Here is an 18,947-nt window from a genome sequence, read left to right as displayed (position 1 = left end):
CACCCTGCACCCATTATAGATACGCCCCTGCTAAATAAGATATATGTGTATATAGTACAGTATGTTATAAATATATAAAGCATGGATGATTTTTCAATGTCAGAAATTAGGAACCTGCAGTGTTTTGAGGACAATATACAATGGCAAATAAAAGTGCAACATTTGTATGAGATACCCAGGGAGCCTGTTGGGATAAAATCAACATGAGGTGGTCCAGTTGGATCCTGACCAGTCTAAGGGGTAAGGGTCCCGGTCGGACCTCCCATTGGTGTACGATGGGCAGAACTTTGACCCGGGGAGCCTGTTCTGAGCATTCTACTGATTGATTTGGACGGGGATGTAGTTTGGAAGCCGACGGTCTAAATCCCGAGCGCCGGCTTCCAGACGTTCTAATCCCGGCATGGTGCTAATAACAGGCATCTAAATCTAGACGCCTGTCATTAACCAGACACCGGAAGATCGACGCCCGGCATCCCGATCGAAGTGATGCTGGGTGCGGACAGCTGCGGGGGGGGCCTTAGGTTTAGGGCTCCCGGGGGGGCCTTAGGGTTAGGCACCCCCCCAGGAGTTTAAGGTTAGGCTAGGGGAGGGGGGGTTAGGGTTAGGCACCCCCGGGGGGGAAGTTAGGGTTAGGCACCCCCTGGGGGACTTAGGTTTAGGCGGCGAGGAAGGGGGGTTAGGTTTAGGCACTTGGGGGGAAGGTTAGGGTTAGGCACCCCTAAGTGAGGGTTAGGGGAATTAGGTTAGCGATACTTACCTTAGGGACGATTGGGATTTTCTCCCTTGCCGGGCTGCCGCTGTCGGGATTTGAACCGCCGGGCCCGGCGGTAATACCTACTATACCCATTTGGACGACATAACATAAGAAAACTTAATAACTTGTAGATTTGAACCTGGGCAACGCTGGGTACAGCTAGTATATATATATATAAAGCCAGGAAAATCCACACACTCTCACATCTTCATCCACAAGTCAACTTTAGGGGTGCTCCCCACTGTGACCTCCTCCAGTTACAGAGAAATATAGAAAATAGAAAAAGGGGCACTCATCAGAGCAATTTAATGCTTACATTATGGGTGTGTGAAAGGTAAAGTAGGCGTCCTTATGTTGTGCTGCGATGTCATTGCGATCATAGTGGATTAGCATACAATTGCAATATGACTGCATGCATATTCGCAATTGCATTCGCAGTTGCGATTCTTGCTGAATCAGGCCCTATGTTCACTGCCTCCAGAGTGATAGTAACATTGCTCATTTTCTCTTGCACCCCATTAAAGTGTAGAGGAAAATTAGCAATGTTTGGCTAGCATCATATATAATGATATGCATAGCCAAATATTTTGGTGGCACATCACCAATAGTTAATCTATTCTTGGTTGTCTCACACTATCACATGACTCAACTATGTACAAAGAACAAGTAACTCTATGACAGTGTTCTGTTAGGCACAAATAGAACATGATGATGCACACACCATCTTGTAACATGTGTGCCTGATACAACATTGTCACAGCACTCAGCAATGATTATGTAATTTGTTCCACCCATTCTGTGACATTAGCTGTACCACAAAAATGGCTCAAACAGAAATGCCAGATTAAGTTTGTAGAGGCCCCAGGGCAACTAATTTATGGGGGTATTAACAATAAAATTGTCAATATGATATGCTGGCAATTTTATTAAAAAGTATAATGTGTGAATACTCCCAGCACCACAAATGTGTTGAACACACAGTAGTACCCCGAGTTCACATCATGACACACAGAAACCCTAGGTGACCATCCAAGGGCCGACTCTAGGGGTGTTCAACCAGTGCGGTCGAACAAAGGCGACACCCATAGAGGGGGCACCCCTCCCCAACATCCCGATTTCAGCGGAACAGTACTGTCCTGTTGTTCCACCCGTGGGCCGAAGTGGCCCGCGGGTAGTCAAATTGGGAGGTCGGGCACCCCCACCGCCGCAGCTGTGCGGCAGTGCCTGATGTCATTTGGAGCCATGCCTCCAAATAATGTCACTTTGGAGGCGTGGTAATGAGGCCACACCCCCAATTTCAGTAGCGCATGGCTTAGCAGTGCAGGATTGCATGGCGCAGCCTACAGGGCCGGCACAGGGTGCTTAAACCCCTGGACCCGGCCCTGGACCATCCCATCTAGTACATTGATGTTAATACTGGTGGCTATTGCTGTTGGGTAGTGAAGTTGCTCTGTTAGCAGAGCATGCTGTCAGTGTGAACCAACAGTGCTGAATTAGAGCCTGACTAATAGCTCTGACATGGATTTAGTTCAGTAGGTATTTCTATGGAGTGGACTGTAAACATGCTAAAGAGGTCACTAACAGGCAGAGTGTGAAAGTAAGCACAGATTCCCGGGAAGAGGAGGAAAAATTAAGTCTATGAAACATATACAGAACACAGACAAGATTGAAACAGACACACTTAATAGCATTTGACCTATAATATTTGAGGATGTCTGACATGCCCAGTGGGTGCCCGGGTACATGCCTCGAGACATGATAGCCGAGAAGAGTGCAAGTATAGTGGGGGCAGGAATATAGAATTGGGGCAGAGATGGAGGAAGGAGTTGGGGTGGACCTGGACTCATTGTAGGATGGATCATTGTAGGACAGGTCATGTTATCTGGATTCTTTGTAGGATGGCTCATTCTAAGACAGGTCATGTTATCTGTAAGTGCACAGGTGAATTAATCTTTTTGATTGGGCCAGCAATAACTGATGATTTCCATGATAGTTTGTACAAGGTGTGGCTATTATATAACCAGATTGATGCTATAATGTATGTTTAATTATATTAAGTACACTTTAACTTAATTCCCCTTCTATGTACAGTACTCCCCTTCTTCCATCCACACACTGCTGCATTCTTATTTTCTTTTCCATTGGTCAAAGCCGTGCTGTAGCTCATTATCTGTCTCAACAGCTCCCTCATTTTCTTCTTTACCTCAGTAACTGACACAAAATGGGTCCATTGAGAACAGAATTGACTTTAGAGAAAAGAAAGAAGTCACATGATTCTAGGTCTGGTGAGTATGGAGGGTGTTCTAGCACTGCAATCTGTTTCTCAGCCAAAAACTGCTTCAGAGAGAGCTGTGTGGGCTGGTGCCATGTCTTAATGGGAGGATGAAACCATTTTCCACATCTCTGGACTCTTTCTTCTGATTCTCTCCCGCAGAGTTGCTAGAACATTTTTGTAGTAATGTTGAGTCACTGTTGCGTCTTCTGGTACCAAGTCTTCCAAAATAACATGCTTGATATCAAAGAAAACAATTAACATGGCTTTGAATTTTGATTTGCTTTGCTGTGATTTTTCATTCATCTTGATGATGGTGTTTCCCAGTGCATGAACTGGCAGTTTGTCACAGGATCATATTGGAAAATCTATGTTTCATCACAGGTAATAACTTAGGTAATAACTTTATCTAAATAATGTGAATCTGCTTGAATTTGTTTCAAAATGCCTGTACACATTTGCTTTCAAATTTCTTTCTGCTCAGCAGTGAGAAGCCTTGTAACCATCTTAGCACAAACATTTGTCATGTTAAGATCTTAATACAAAACTTGCCTAACAGTTTGTTTGTCAATGTTTACAACTTCTGCTACCATTCGGATGCTGAGTCGATGGTCAATTCAAACAAATTTCTAATTTTTTTCAACATTTTCAATTGTTTTTAATGTGCAAGGCCTTCTGGCACGTTCATCATCTTCAACATCCTCATGACCATCATTAAATCTTTTTTGCCAAATAAACACAAATGCACATGACATACAATCTGCCCCGTTAGCCTCGGTTAGCATACAAAGAGATTCGGTAGGTGTTATTGTGCCCTACCAATATATCACCTTGCTTTTACTTCAAAACTATCTCCAGCCTACACCCTTATTTCATTAATGGCATTGCCAATAGATGCACAAATGCATTACTAACACTACAACTCTCAGTCAGTCATTGCGTTGGTTCCAAATTTGCTTCCTGGATTTAATTTAAAATTCTCATTGCTGCATGAAACACATCCATAAAGCTGCAACTTCCTACATTTCCTCTTTATTCACTATATACTCCCCTAATCATGATCTCTAATAAGCTAGTGTTGTTTAACCAACAGTCTCATTTATTACCACCTTAACCATCTGTTTGCCCAAATACTCCAAGTCCTTAATTCTCTAACAATTCTTATTAATGCTCTTATGTTCAAAGCTCTAAGTTTTCCCTGAAAACCCCACACTTCCTGTAAGCGCATCAAAATCCCTAGGGGTCCTGTTTTTCAATTAATATTTGTGGGATATCCCCAAAAACACCAGTTTTCGGGTGGGTACACGGAAATATAAATAATTCCCTTAATTATATGTATCAGAGTTATCTGCTGCCGTCCTCAGTTGTCAACAGCAAATGCAGCCCCCCATTGATTTCTGTGGCAGATGATGGATTATCGAATTTACCAAGCTACGAAGTTACCAAGCTACATGGCATTCTCTGGATTGCCCAGGTAGCTAATGCAATCTTTAGTTCGTGTCAGTCATTATTGCTAATATGCTACACTTTGCAGCATTTACCGGTAGAGGGATCTGTAGGATCACGCCCCAGCAATGGCTGCCCACACATGTGTGGTCAGCAGACTGCACATGAGCAGTAGCGCCATGGTGTCTAGAAGAAGAAGGGAAGTGATCGCATTAGCCATGGTTTCCTTTCAGTAACCCTGTCTCAGCATACTTTATGTTTCTTTATACATTCAGGCAAAATATACTTTATTATAATTATCAATTTTAGAACCCAATAATTAGTAAATAAGCCCCTAAGTATCTTGGCATTAGCTGTAATTTAATTGGAAACCCTATACTTCATTGGCACCATGGGCCTGATTGTGAGTTGGGAAGCAGTGGCAGCTCCAGAGGTGGGGCTGCAGTATGGTCCAAAATTCAAATAGGGGAGCCACACCAACTGCCAGTGAAGTTTGGCAGCATTTGGGGTGACAGTTGGTGTGACTCCCCTATTTGAATTTAGGACAGATCTGCAGCCCCACCTCTGGAGCCGCCACTTGTTGGGAGCAAAACAGAACTGTAACAAGTAAATGTACCTTCACAAACTATGTTGCAATGGAAGGGGTCCAAATATATGTATTTCTATTGCATGCAGGGTAAATACTAGCTGCTTTTACATGAAATTATATTATTATTTATTTCCCCTTTAGATTGTAAACAAGGGCTGCCACTTCTATAAAAGTATGATCCTATATTACATAGCATGTTCAAAATGTATTTTACAGTGTGGGTATTTAGAGTGTTGTGGAACAGCTTGTTTTATTATGAATAATAATGGTAATGATCGCAATTATCCAATAATAATTTTAGTATGAATCACTGATAGATATATGTCAGTGTGCAGGCACTTGAAAGTTTGTTTTTCTCTTTAAGTCATGCAATATGCATAAGTGGGGTTTTTAATAACAATTTGTTTAACAAAGTTGTGTCTAGTATCTTGTTTGCACTAGCCTCTTTGGTAAACAAGAGTATTTCTAAATTCAGCCTGTATAAGTCAGTGTGTGGTTACTTGAAAGTTTGTTTTTGTCTCTAAGTCATTCAATATGTATAAGCTAGGGGTGTGCACCGGCCACTTTTCGTGTTTTGTGTTTTGGTATTTTCTATCTGGATCTTTCTTCGTGTTTTGGATCTGGATTGGTTTTGCCAAAACCACCCTTCCGTGTTTTGGGTTCTGGGTTTTGTGTTTTGGATCTGTATTTTTTTGAAAAAAAGCATAAAAACAGCTTAAATCACAGAATTTGTGGGTTTTTCTGCTCCTATGCAATTATTAACCTCAATAACCTTCATTTCCACTCATTTCCAGTCTATTCTGAACACCTCACACCTCACAATATTGTTTTTATGGCCAAAAGATTGCACCGAGGTAGCTGGATGACTATGCTGAGCGACACGAGTGGGCGGCACAAACACGCGGCCCATCTAGGAGTGACACTGCAGTGGCAGACAGGATGGCAGTTTGAAAAACTAGGCCCCAAACAGTACATACTGCAAAGAAAAAAAAGAGGTGCAAGATTGAATTGTCCTTGGGCCCTCCCACCCACCCTTATGTTGTATAAATAGGACATGCACACTTTAACAAACCAATCATTTCAGAGCCAGGGTCTGCCACATGACTGTGGCTGAAATGATTGGTTCGTTTGGGCCCCCCAAAACAAGCTGGCAATTAATGTGTCCCTGCACAAACTGGCTCTACGGAGGCAAGATGTCGTCCTCATCCTCCTCATCCACCGATTCCTTGGATAAAACAGGAAAAAGGGATTTCGGTGTCCCTGGACTGCTTACGGTCTTAGCCAAAGTTTCTGAACTTGACAGTAACTTTTTATGAAGCGCTGCAGGTGCCGTATAAGGGAGGATGTTCGTAGGTGGTTAACGTCCCTACCCCTACTTATTTTACCTTTACATATGGTACATATGGCAAGACAGTTGTTGTCCGGATTTGGATAGAAATATTGCCAGTCCAAAGAGGTGGAATGTTTGGTCTTCTGCCCAGGCATGACCGTGATGGGCTTTTTCATCCCACGGACAACAACTGTCTCCCCCAGAGCCTGATTTAAACAAACCACATCACCATCAGAATCCTCCTCGCCAACTTCCTCCTCAGTGCCAGCTACACCAGTATCCTCATCCTGTTGTACTTCAACAGTGACATCTTCAATTTGCATATCAGCAAGTGGACTGCGGGTGCTCCTTTCAGCACTTGCAGTGGGCGTGCAAATGGTGGAAAGAACCACCTCTTCCAGTCCAGTGCTGGGAAGGTCAGGCATCGCAACCGCCACCACACTTGTACTCTCCTTGGGGATTTGTGATATCTTCTTAGAACGCACAGTACTTCGCTGTGCTTTTGCCAGCTTAACTCGTTTGCTTTTTTTAGCGGGAGGAGGGCTTCCATCGTCATGTGAAGCTGAACCACTAGTCATGAATATAGGGAAAGACCTTAGCCGTTCCTTGCCACTCCATGTTGTAAATGGCATATAGGCAAGTTTACGTTTCTCTTCAGATGATTTAAATGGTTTTTTCAAGGTCATTTTCCTGAACTTTGTCATTTGGGATTGTATGTGCCCTCTACTATGACATTGGGCATCGGCCTTGGCAGACGACGTTGATGGCATGTTATCGTCTATGTCATGACTAGTGGCAGCAGCTTCAGCACTAGGAGGAAGTGGTTCTTGATCTTTCCCTATTTTATTTGTATCGGAGAAAGTTTGGTCCTCCATTTATGTTATATTGATATATACGTGCGGCTAAGGCGCACACAAACACAGAAAATAATTTTTTATTTTTGTTGGAGACTAGTACACTTTGTGGGTTACACCACCCTTTAAGAAATGAGCCAGCCGGCTCTTTACTTATGGGACACAGGCGCACGCTTGGCATTTTACCTTTTACCTTTGATAAAGCTGTGAGTTATACACAGCGAAACGCGTCAGGGAATCGGCTGTTCCATTCTGTGACATTCTTCTGTTCCAACGGTATGCTCGATATCATCCATTGCTGTGCATATCTATGAGGAGTGCTATACCTATCCACCATTGGACCTGTGCCCTGGGGACATTATTGTGCGAACTGCTACATCGCTAATTGGACCCCTAATATTTGGACACTGGATCTGCCCCATTAAGTCCTATACACGTCTGCGCTTTGAGGAACCGCATCTGCTCATACATCAATTTTCTTCAAGCGGACCTTTATCTGTGTGGCGTTTGGACTGGGTAATTATTTGGCTGGACATTGATTCATCTTTACTATCATTCAGCATAAGGACATTCATTAAGTTGTGACCAGAAGTTGCGGACTGAGATATACACAGATTTGTGCAATTATTAATTTTTTTAATATATATTTTTTATTACTGTTGTTATTTACTGTGTGTTTTGGGTTATGACCCGGTACTATCATTAAATTAGTGATTACTTTTAATATAGAGCGCTGTTTATTTCTACTTGTTTCTATTTTATATACAAAACCTTTATAACAATACATTATTTAAACTTTCTGCAGAATAAGTTTAAAGTTAAGCTATGGGTGTTCTTTATCAGTTAGTTGTAACAAAGTCTGTTTTTAAAAAAAACTGTTTCAGATGTGGCTATTTAACCAATGTTTTGCTGATTCTCTGGTGATACTCTCAGTATGTAATTATATAATAACAGTGTGTTGTTGACTATATTATACAGTATATGCATAGTTCCCGACTTTGCAGCACACCCCTCTGGACCTACAAGAAGGGATTGTTCCAAGTACAACTTCAAGGGGCGTGGAGTGTTGAATTGCATCATCATGGCCCCACCCCTGCTGTAAAATACTGGTATTTGCAGCATATTGCAGCAGTAATCAGAGTTAGAACGATCCTATTCATGTCATCAAGCCCTGCCTCACCCATTTCACTGCAGTAGTGGATGAGATGTGGGAGGAATATCTATTATCCTGGGATCCTGAGAAATCTCTCAACTTCATCAGTCTCCCAGATATTTTAGTAGGTATCAAGTATGCATTGTAGTAATGCATCTTTGCTCTTCCCCAATTCATATCCTTTTGTAGTCGTATGCTGGCCATATGCCAGCACGATTTTGGGCCGATTTTCGACGAGTCGTATGATGGATCTTGTGAAAATCGTGTATTTTTTTAGTAGGATATTATCCGATGCGCGCTCCCGCAGCTCCTAAATCAGATCGTATGATCAGATGTGCAGCCCATATTGTCCATCGTATCATGCGCAGATCGTACAGTAAATATAGTGCAAGCGATGCATCGTGCGTCCATTCATGTCATTTCAATGACATTTTCCAGATGAGCGCGTGAGGCACATGATCGATCATAGGACAGATCGTGTGTAAAGAAAAACACCAAATCGTACCGCAGGGAGCTCCGGGGAATCGTGAGGTGAATCGTGTCGTATGCTGGTCGCGCAGGTGTATGGCCAGCTTTAGAGGACTAAAATATTGCTAATAAAATCTATGTATTCTAATAATTACACACATTCATGTCACCGTATTATACCTCTTATAAACAATCACGATGTAAGGTTACCATGTAGCTATACAGTACCTAAAAATAATAAGATCATTTAAGATGTTATTAACATGTTTATTTAAAATATATATTATTTAGTCAGACTTTCCAAAATGTGTTTTAGTTTATTTGCTGTAAAATGGAGAGTTAAAATCCATGTACACTTATGTCAGCTTCAGTCTGATAACAGTAACGGAACATGCCGTGCTGCTGGCTAAGGCACTTTCCTTCAACCCTATCTGATGCAGTAACCAAGAGGTGAACATCTGAACAGAAGTGTAAAGACCATGTGCGATTTATGGCAACTGAAAGCAGTGCATCATTTAGGCCCGTATAGGATTGGGTGACAAAACCTGAGCCAGAGGCCTTGCTGTCATTTCTAAAGCTTGTGATAGTCCTTTATTTTCTACTAACGTTCCGCTGGGCAGTTTTAGAACAGGAGCAACATACAGTTTTCATCTGCTAAACTGCAAGCATGTCTGTAGGTCGAGGATATATTAAACACACAGTGGTCATTGACACTTGACAAAGCTTTACAGCGGGTTTCTGAGGGGAAGAGAATGATTGACTCTAATTTTCATCTATGGTCAAGATTATTGCCTGAGGTACCAAAACCGTAGCATAATGCCAGCCTTTGATGCAGTACAGTTTTAGATATGAAATGTGAAAGGAGAACTGTGATATCTTTTTCTGTAACTTATGTGTTTTTTTCACCTTTTTTTGATCTATACAGAGAGAGGAAATTTGTTAAAAGTTCTCTGCAGCAAATTTTACACTGGAATCTACTGTCAGACTAAAATTGTGGAAATAGCTGCTGACATAAAACTGGGGAAAATAGAAAAAAATACCGGTTCAGATTATAGTCGAGAAAATGCAGCAATTACAGGGCCCTTGAAAGTATTCTAAAATGAAAGATAATAGAGAAAGAATATTGTATATTTTTTTTTAAAAGCTTTCTAGTCTGTAATCCACTTTCTCTCAGCGGAAGTCACTTGTATTATTCCAAGCAAAGATTTGAAAGTAGCAATTTTAACTATATGAAAATAAAAAAAGAGACTTTGAAACCTTTTCTATGTGTTATATGCATAAGAGAGAATTTTGCAAAGTGCCCTCATTGTAATGTCCATCCGCTGACTACCCAGTGTCATCGTGCGTTTGCCTATTCAGTAACTTTTTAGGTACCTGAAAATAAGAAGAAATTGAATGTAAGAAAAGGTTCATATAATGTTGGTTGTGGTGGGTGAGAACTATCCAGGTCTCCTTGTTTTTGTCACCGTGAATTTTGTTATCACTGTTCCGTGTGGAATATTTGTTTACGCTCCTGGAATCCCAGAAGAGATCCCTGAAATCCAGGTGTCTGAGCAAGTGTGGAATGTTTATGCCAGGAAACGTAAAAATATAATTTCAATATCCTCCATTCTATCACTTTTCATCATTCTAATCAATATAATTTCAACTTTTTCTGTTTTCTGCTAAAATGCTGCTTTTTTTAGTTTTGCTTATAAGTTGTAATACGAAGGAGGCATCAGTGTGGAGCAGGGCGATTTTGCGGCCTGTGCAGGCCCTGCCCCTGACACATGACATCATGAGGTCACACCGTGGGGGCGGGGCGGCCAAGACCAGAAAGTGCAGCATAGCCTGGAGCGTCCTTAAGATGTTCCAGGCAACTATACTGTCTGTGAGCCAAATGCAGGTGCAGCGAGGCCGAGACAGTGCCTACTGTATGTCAGGGCCTCACCCCCTGGGTAACAGTCTTTGTTACATGAGTTACATTTGTACATTGTAATGTTTTTATAACATTGGTATTTGTGCTCATATAAAGTATTCTCCTACATAAAAAGTGCATCTGAATTGTGTGAGAGACATAAAACTGAAGGTAAAAGCCTAAACCAGATCTCTTCACTATAAACACTCTATTAACTCCATTACTACAAGCAAAACTTCCCACTGCTACACTCTACATCAGGGGTTCTCATCCACGGTCCTCAAGGCACACTAACAGTCCAGGATTTAAGGATAGCCATACTTGAGCATAGGTGACTTAATTAGTACCTCAGTTATTTTGATTTAATCATCTGTGCTTTAGCATGGCTATCACTACAACCAGGACTGTTAGTGTGCCTTAAGGACCGAGGTTGGGAATCACTGCTCTGCATTATATTTATGTGCTACGTTATCTGCAAAATAACAAATACGGTGCACAATGTTACAAAACTGCACTTTTACTGCTGGGCTGTACTTTGACAACATTTGACACTTTGGGGATGATTCTGAGTTGAAGGCAAAAAAAAAAGCTAGTAACTTTGCACCTTTACAAACCATAATGCAATGAAGGAGTGTTTGTACATATATATTTTACATACAGGGTAGCGCTGGAGAAATTTATTTTTTCGCTGCAATTTCAATTAGAGTTTGGACACACTACCTACAAAACTAAATCTCTCTGCACATTTTACATCTGCCCCACCTGCAGTGCAGCATGGTTTTGCCAAGGTGTACAGCCATGGCCAATAGTTTTGAGAATGACACAAGTATTGGTTTTCACAAACTTTGCTGCTTCAGTGTTTTTAGACCTTTTTGTCAGATGTTACTATGGTATACTGAAGTAAAATTACAAGCATTTCATAAGTCACAAAGGCTTTTACTGACAATTACATTAAGTTTATGCAAAGAGTCAATATTTGCAGTGTTGACCCTTCTATTTCAAGACCTCGGCAATTCACCCTGCAATGCTATCAGGCAACTTCTGGGCAACATACTGACTGATGGCCGCCCATTCTTGCCTATTCAATGCTTGGAGTTTGTCAGAATGTGTGGGTTTTATTTTGTCCATCCGCCTCTTGAGGATTGACCACAAATTCTCAATGGGATTAAGGTCTGGGGAGTTTCCTGCCCATGGACCCAAAATTTCGATGTTTTATTCCCCGAGCCACTTAGTTGTCACTTTTGCCTATAATATATATATATATTTAACTTATATGGCAGAAGTGTCTGTTCAAAGAACTGATGCCAATCACACATAAATTGCAATACATTAAGCAGGTTAAAAAATGCACAACTGATGTTAATTTTCTCTATATGATCATCATGCATAGATAAAGGACAATATACAATACAGACTGCCAACAATAGGGAGAGTATTCTTATGACAAACAAACAATACAGAAAATACCCTATTTACCACCATACAATACAGACTGCACTATAAAGACAACCATACAATAAAGAGAATAATTTTTGAGTTCATCAGACAACACATAAAGTATTTTTAAGTCAGCCATACACCATAGGCACAATTTTTGAGACTGTCATACACCATAGAGACCATTTTTGAGACCACCATACACCACAATATTTCAGACCACCATCCAAAGCTGAGAGCATTTTGGAGACTACCATTCACCTCAAGGAGCATTTTTTAAACCACCATACAACACAGAGAGTATTTTTGTGACTGAGTATCATTCCCTTATCATTAATTTAAATATTTTTGATCATCAAATCCCTTATCTGCTTTATTAATAAATCTCTGCATCAAATAATTTGATTTACATTATTTAACCACAAATTGCTACCCTCAGTCTGATCAAAAGAACCCTTCCCCTTTATTAAAACAAATAAAAGTATTAAACGCTTGAACTTCATTAACTATATTAAAGTATTAACCCCTTCATCCTCATAATAAATCCCATTTAAACTTATTATGCACACAGACATCCCCCACATGCCCCTTATATACCCAACATATGTCCCTACCATACCCATTATATACCCATCAGATGTCGCCTATGCCACTTATTTGCACATATGTCCCACATGTCCCTTACATGCCCATCAGATGTCTCCCATGCCCCATAAATGCCTGTCATATGTCCCCCATGCCCCTTATATTCCAGTCAGATGTCCCATATATGACCATTATGTGTCTGTCAGATGTCCCTTTTGCCCCTTATGTTCCCATCAGATGTCTTCCATATGTCCATTATGAGCTTGTAAGATGTTCCCCACATGCCCCTTATATGCCTGTCAGATGTCCTCAATGCCCCTAATATCCCAGTCAGATGTCCCATATATGCCCATTATAAAGTATGCCTGTAAGATGTCCACCACATGCCCTTTATATGACTGTTAGATGTACCCCATCAGATGTCCCCCATATGCCTATTATATGCCTGTAATATGTCCCCCACATGTCCAGTATATGTCTGTCAGAGGTCCCCCATGTCCCTTATATGCCTGTCAGATGTCCCCAAGCCTTCAATATGCCCATTAGATGCCTCCAGAATATATTCAACCTCAGCTGAGCTCTCCTCTACATTCCTTGCTGTTGCTGGATCTCCTCCTCCCCCATTTCTGATTGGATGATCTGTCTCTGTAACAGCCTGCCTGGAACTCCATGTGATGCCAGATACTGCCCAGTCTTCACTTTCCATCCTGATGCCTCCATCTAATCCCGCTTGCCCCTTCCCTCTCTCATGTGGGAACCGCGAGGGGGAGCAGAGTGGGTGTGTGCTATGGGAGCCTACATGATACAACCCTGTGTTTGATGTCCATGAGGCAGCCAGTGGGAGTGTATCCATCCTTGGTCATAAGTAATGCTGACTGTTCCAGAATCATACCTGCCCTGAGAAGGAGTGACCAACAGGGAAGAGGCAGGGGCCATGCATTGTGGAAACAGACTGCACGGCCATTACTAGTGGAGGTGTAAGGTACTTCATCTGATCCTCCCCATCTCCTGACTATTTTCCTGCCCCACCTAGGCTACTACATTCCTTTGGACTATTTTTAGTGTGTTGCCACTAGTGACACTAGGGTGTACTCCCTTTGGGCACTGGCCCAATGCAATTTTTTGGCGCCCCTCTGAAATGTTTGGGATGGGCAATGCGCCCCCTTGCCCCCCTCCCCTGTTCCAATGCCCCTGCAATTGAGGTGAAAAATTATTCAGGATATGATACAATTAATTATCCCTGCCCATTTGACATATAGGGGCTTATGTAATAGGTTGAGAGCTGCAGCCGCTGCGGGAACTCCTGCAAGTCTTCCCATACTTTTAAAGCAGCAACCAGTTTGGTTTTGCCTTTAAAAGAATTGCCATTTTAAAAATATAAAAAGACTCACAGGAATTCCTACAGTGGCTACAGATCACAACCTATTACATAAGCCATTTTAGCCATATTACATTTTGGTACTATTTTGGGAAGCTCTTGAGGTATGCCTGTAAACAATTAAATACAGCCATTTTGAATTAATAAAGCATGAATAACATAAAATATTAGTTATCAATCAAACAAAATAAATCACATTTATTACTCACCGAATCACTAGTAGTTCTACCCATACTCTCACAAATGCAGGTAATGGGCCAAATGCCTCCAATATATAAGTATAGTGACCGCCAGATTTTTTTATGCATGTTCCAAGTTCAGCATAGCAGAGAGCACCTATTGAATGAGGGATTCAAATCTTATTAAAATATTTTGTCATAATAATAATAATAAAATTAATAATAATAATTAAATATAGTAAAGCTGAATTTCATATCACATATGTAATGGGATGTACGCACTTAAATATTTTAAGAACTTTGCCAAAAATAGTATACATTTATAACCTTAACTACTTGTGATCAGTACACGGCATCACCAGAACCAATAGCATTTTTTATTTTAAAATAGGCAGCAATGGATTTGGAAAGATTTTGGAATATATAGAAGCTAATTGATATTTTGGGGTGATTTGTATAAGCACAAATGGATAAAGAAGATTATTTGATGTTAGATTTGTAATGACTATAAAGATATGAAATATAGCATATATACCAGGGTCTGAAAGAATATTGGTGCCTAGATAAATTATTACTAGTTATTTGTATAGTGACATCATATTATGCAGTACTGCACAAAAACTATGAATTCACATCAGGCTCTACCCAAGTGGTTCCCAAACTGGGTGCCATTTCTACCTGAGGTGCCTCAGGGCAGTTGCAGGGGTGCCTCGGATTGGTGGTCCAGTACCAAATATAATGATTTTTAGTCAGTGTGATAGGTAAAACCAGTACTAATAACTGCCAATCAAAAACTATGTGGACAAAAAGAAGTGCAGCCCTGTCAACCAAAACATAACTGAACATAAGGGGGACATACTGTATAAGCACAATTTAATTCATTTAATTTTTGCTGAATTTCTCAATAAGAAACTTTTGGCCCACAGGTGGCCTGGAGAAGATGCTGATAGTCTAAGGCGCGTGCTTCAAAAAAGTTTGGGAACCACTGCTCTAGCCCATAGCAGCTTGCTGTCTAAATACACTTCAACATGAACACATAAACACTAGGGACCATTTTTGTTGGCACTAGTATGTTTTTGGACTCTGGTATGAAATCAGAGAAAAACCACAGAAACACAGGGAGAACTTACAAAGTGTCCTGATTTAAATCTAAATCATGGCTCTGACCATGGGAGGCAGCATTAGATACACCAAAGCTCTGTGCCATTGTGGAATAAGTCTACATTTTAGTTTTTGAATCATCTGGGTTGATAGATCCTTCTTTGTATGTTTGATATTACGTGTAAGTTGTGTATTATTCAAGCATTTGGCGTGCTTGTTTGTCACAGAGAACAGGTGACATCAATGCTGGATACTGACAAGGGACCTAGTAGGATGATTAAGCCATATTTAAACCTAAATTTTTTATACTTTATTTATTATATTTTGATGGGCAAGTCCAGACCAGGAGGACATGGTCACTCCATGTCTGGCTCTTTCTCTGCATCAATACGTAATATGTAATAGTGATTTACTGCTAGCGAGAGTTTACTATCATCAGTGGTCACAATGGGGAGAAGGACTAGCTCTATCCTGTTCTGACATGGCCTCTTCTCAGCCTAAAGGAAGTGAGGTTGCAATAAGATTACACAATAATGTACCAGTTACATGGATATAACACTGGTCTGTGTCATTTTTGAGATTAAGGCCCTCATTCAGAGCCGTACGCTCTGAGCAGAGCGCACGCTCTGAATGAGGGCCGCCCTCCATAATTATGGAGCGTCCTCCTGGACGCTCGTATAGCTGTGGGTCACCACCCACAGCCTATACGAGCGTGCAGGTTGATGGCCGCGATGGCCTTGACCATCGCGACCATCGCCACTGCGAGCCCGGAGTGATTTTGGCTCTATCAGAGCCAAAATCACTCCCACTGACATCACTAGTGATGTCAGTGGGCCGGCTTCTGACGGTAGGTGTTCCCTTGGGAACGCCCCCGTCAGGGAGGCACGCCCCCGGCACGCCCACCAAAGGGGGCGTGCTGTCAATCAACATCGACAGCACGCCCCCTTTGATCAGACACAACGAGCGAAGGAAAGTCCTTCGCTCGTCGCGTCTGGCGCATGCGCACAACGGAGCTCCCGCCGTCGTGCGCATGCGCAGTGCACAACATCGACCCACATCGACCGGACAGCCGCTTGCAAGTGGGTCTGAGTCAGGCCCTAAGTTTTTTTTTAGGTGATCTTTTATAATTAACACTGGTCTGCACCATTTTTGAGGTTAAGTTTTTATTTAGGTGATCTTTGGTAATAGTGCATGGTGAATTTAAAAATATAACTCATTTTGCTCAATCAGGTCAGGTTTTTTTGCTCTCTTAAGTTTAAAAAAGTGAATATTTTGTAAATAAATTATATAATCGTTTGGAAATTATGTTTACTTTTTCACAGCAGACTTACATTTGCATCAGTTGTACAGTTTATATATAAAAATGGTTCACAAATACAGTTATTGTGGAAGAAAGGATCTTTTCAAGGACTGTCATGTGTGTCTTGCACCTGAAACATCTCTCTTGAGGCACCAGAAATAGTCCACAAGCACATTCACATCCTGCCAATGCTCTCCTTGCTCCTCAAGATTAGCAAATTGCTGTGGTGATAACTGACAATGCTGTACAGGTAGAACTAGGGTGTGGGATTAAGGTGTGCTGGTATATCGCTGCTCCTGGTAATCTGGCTTGTGCTCTCTGAGTGATTGTTTTTGCAAAATGAATAGAAAGTACAAGAATCACCCAAACAGGTTTTGCTACATCTGTGGTCTATTCACCATGTCAGACTGGCAGTCAAAATAACTCCTTTTGTGAGGAAACTGTATCACGCCTCATGTTTGACGAACTCCTGCGGAGCTTCCAGGCTCTTGGTGCACATATGTCCATAATGATACATTTCTTCCGCTCGCATTTAGACTACTTTCCTGAAAACTGCAGTGATCTCAGTGAGGAGCAAAGAGAGCACTTTCATTAAGACATTAGTGTGAAGCAAGAAAGGTACTAGGGTCGCTGGGATATGAATATACTTGCGGTCTATTGCTGGTGCCTCAAGAGGTGAAAAACACACACAAAAGTCTTTGAAAGGGTCCTTTTTTCCAGAATAACTGTATTTGTATATAATTTCATATATATATATATATATATATATATATATATATATACTGTACATATGTTGCAAATCTAAGTCTGCTTTAAAACAATAAACATTATAATTTCCATATTATTATATAAATTATTTATGAAATATTAACTTTTTAAACTTTAGAGAGCAAAAAAAACCTTACCTGATTGAGTTAAATGAGTTATATTTTGGAATTCACTATCCACTAAATATACAAGATCACCTTGAAAACCTTGACCTCCGGAAATATATTTCAAACGCAGACTAGTGTAATCTGTCCATAACCAAATGACTGTACGCTATTTCACAATAGCGATATTATAGAATTCACACTACGAAAAAATGTAAAACAAATATTGCACAATTGTGTCCATTTCTTGCTAAAACTACTAATGTTATAATGTGATGGAGTGTGTTATAACTGTTCCATAGAATAATGTATTTTTATTTACAGTATAGAGGATGAACAACTGAAAAGTTACAAAAACAAACAAAAAATATATTTTGCATAAAATGTTACCACATACAGTATATGTAGACATATTGAGCATTTCTCCCCTATACAATCTGCCCCATTGCTCCATGATCCCCAATGAAGTACAATCTTCAATTGAGATATGTCGCGTTCCAAAGCAAAGCCAAACATTGTTAATTGCATTAAATCTGGCACAAATGACTGAACTATGCACATATTTCAGTTATCCTTGTCATTTACCAACCTTTTTGCCATCTTGATAAATCAGTGTGTGTGGTCAAGAGTAAGGGACTTTAAGCTAGTACACGTACAATGTAAGTTAAATACATTTTAAATATTAAAATATGTATGTCCTGTATGGTACGATTCCCATTTTCACACCCGTTTTCATGTATTTAGCATTTTACACACAACATTTTTACTCCAGTGTCTCAATAGCCTTAGAGTCACATGATCTCTTCTGCTGCTGGGAACCAAACCAACTAGTTATGGTTTAGGCCTAATGATTTATGGGGACACATTATTCATACATGTACACTGCCTTATAGTCACAGTTTTTGTTCTGGGTATGGGACACCCTGTGACGCTGGGCTCAAGACCAACAGCATAGTCTGTTATGACAATAGGTATGATCTGATTCAAAGACAAGGCCCTAATGAGTTATGGGTAGACATTTTCTCCTCTGGGTAGTGAACATCTGTGAGGCTGGGCACCAAACCAGCCGTATACTCTGCTATGACTTTACTTATGCTCTTTTATGTAGACGTCACATAATTCATACATGCACTTAGCCTAATAGTCATATTTTCTCCTCTGGGTACTGCACAGTCTGCTATGATGATATTTTAGACCCTAATGATTTAAGGGGAAGCATAATCTATTATTAAGTCAGGAATTGTGCACATAACATATAAATCTCTCCGGTCAGGTAAATGTAAAGTGTAATGTCAGGGGTCCTTAGCATTTACCATATTCAACTCTTTCAAA

General features: G+C 40.8%; 1 protein-coding gene across 1 annotated transcript in view; it reads right to left on the bottom strand.

Annotated features, from left to right (window-relative positions):
* SLC7A11 (solute carrier family 7 member 11) overlaps window positions 1-18,947 on the bottom strand; it is a 211,878-nt gene that overhangs the window by 167,307 nt on the left and 25,624 nt on the right. Inside the window, exon 2 of the mRNA XM_088476130.1 lies at window positions 14,373-14,499. Within this exon, the coding sequence (XP_088332256.1) occupies window positions 14,373-14,499 (127 nt within the window). The remainder of the gene's footprint in view (window positions 1-14,372; window positions 14,500-18,947) is intronic.

The sequence above is a fragment of the Taudactylus pleione genome, unplaced genomic scaffold, assembly GCF_031769625.1.
Source record: "Taudactylus pleione unplaced genomic scaffold, aTauple2 ptg000183l, whole genome shotgun sequence".
Lineage (NCBI taxonomy): Eukaryota > Metazoa > Chordata > Amphibia > Anura > Myobatrachidae > Taudactylus > Taudactylus pleione.
The sequence above is the reverse complement of the archived record's forward strand: the minus strand, read 5'-3'. Positions and strand labels throughout refer to the sequence as shown.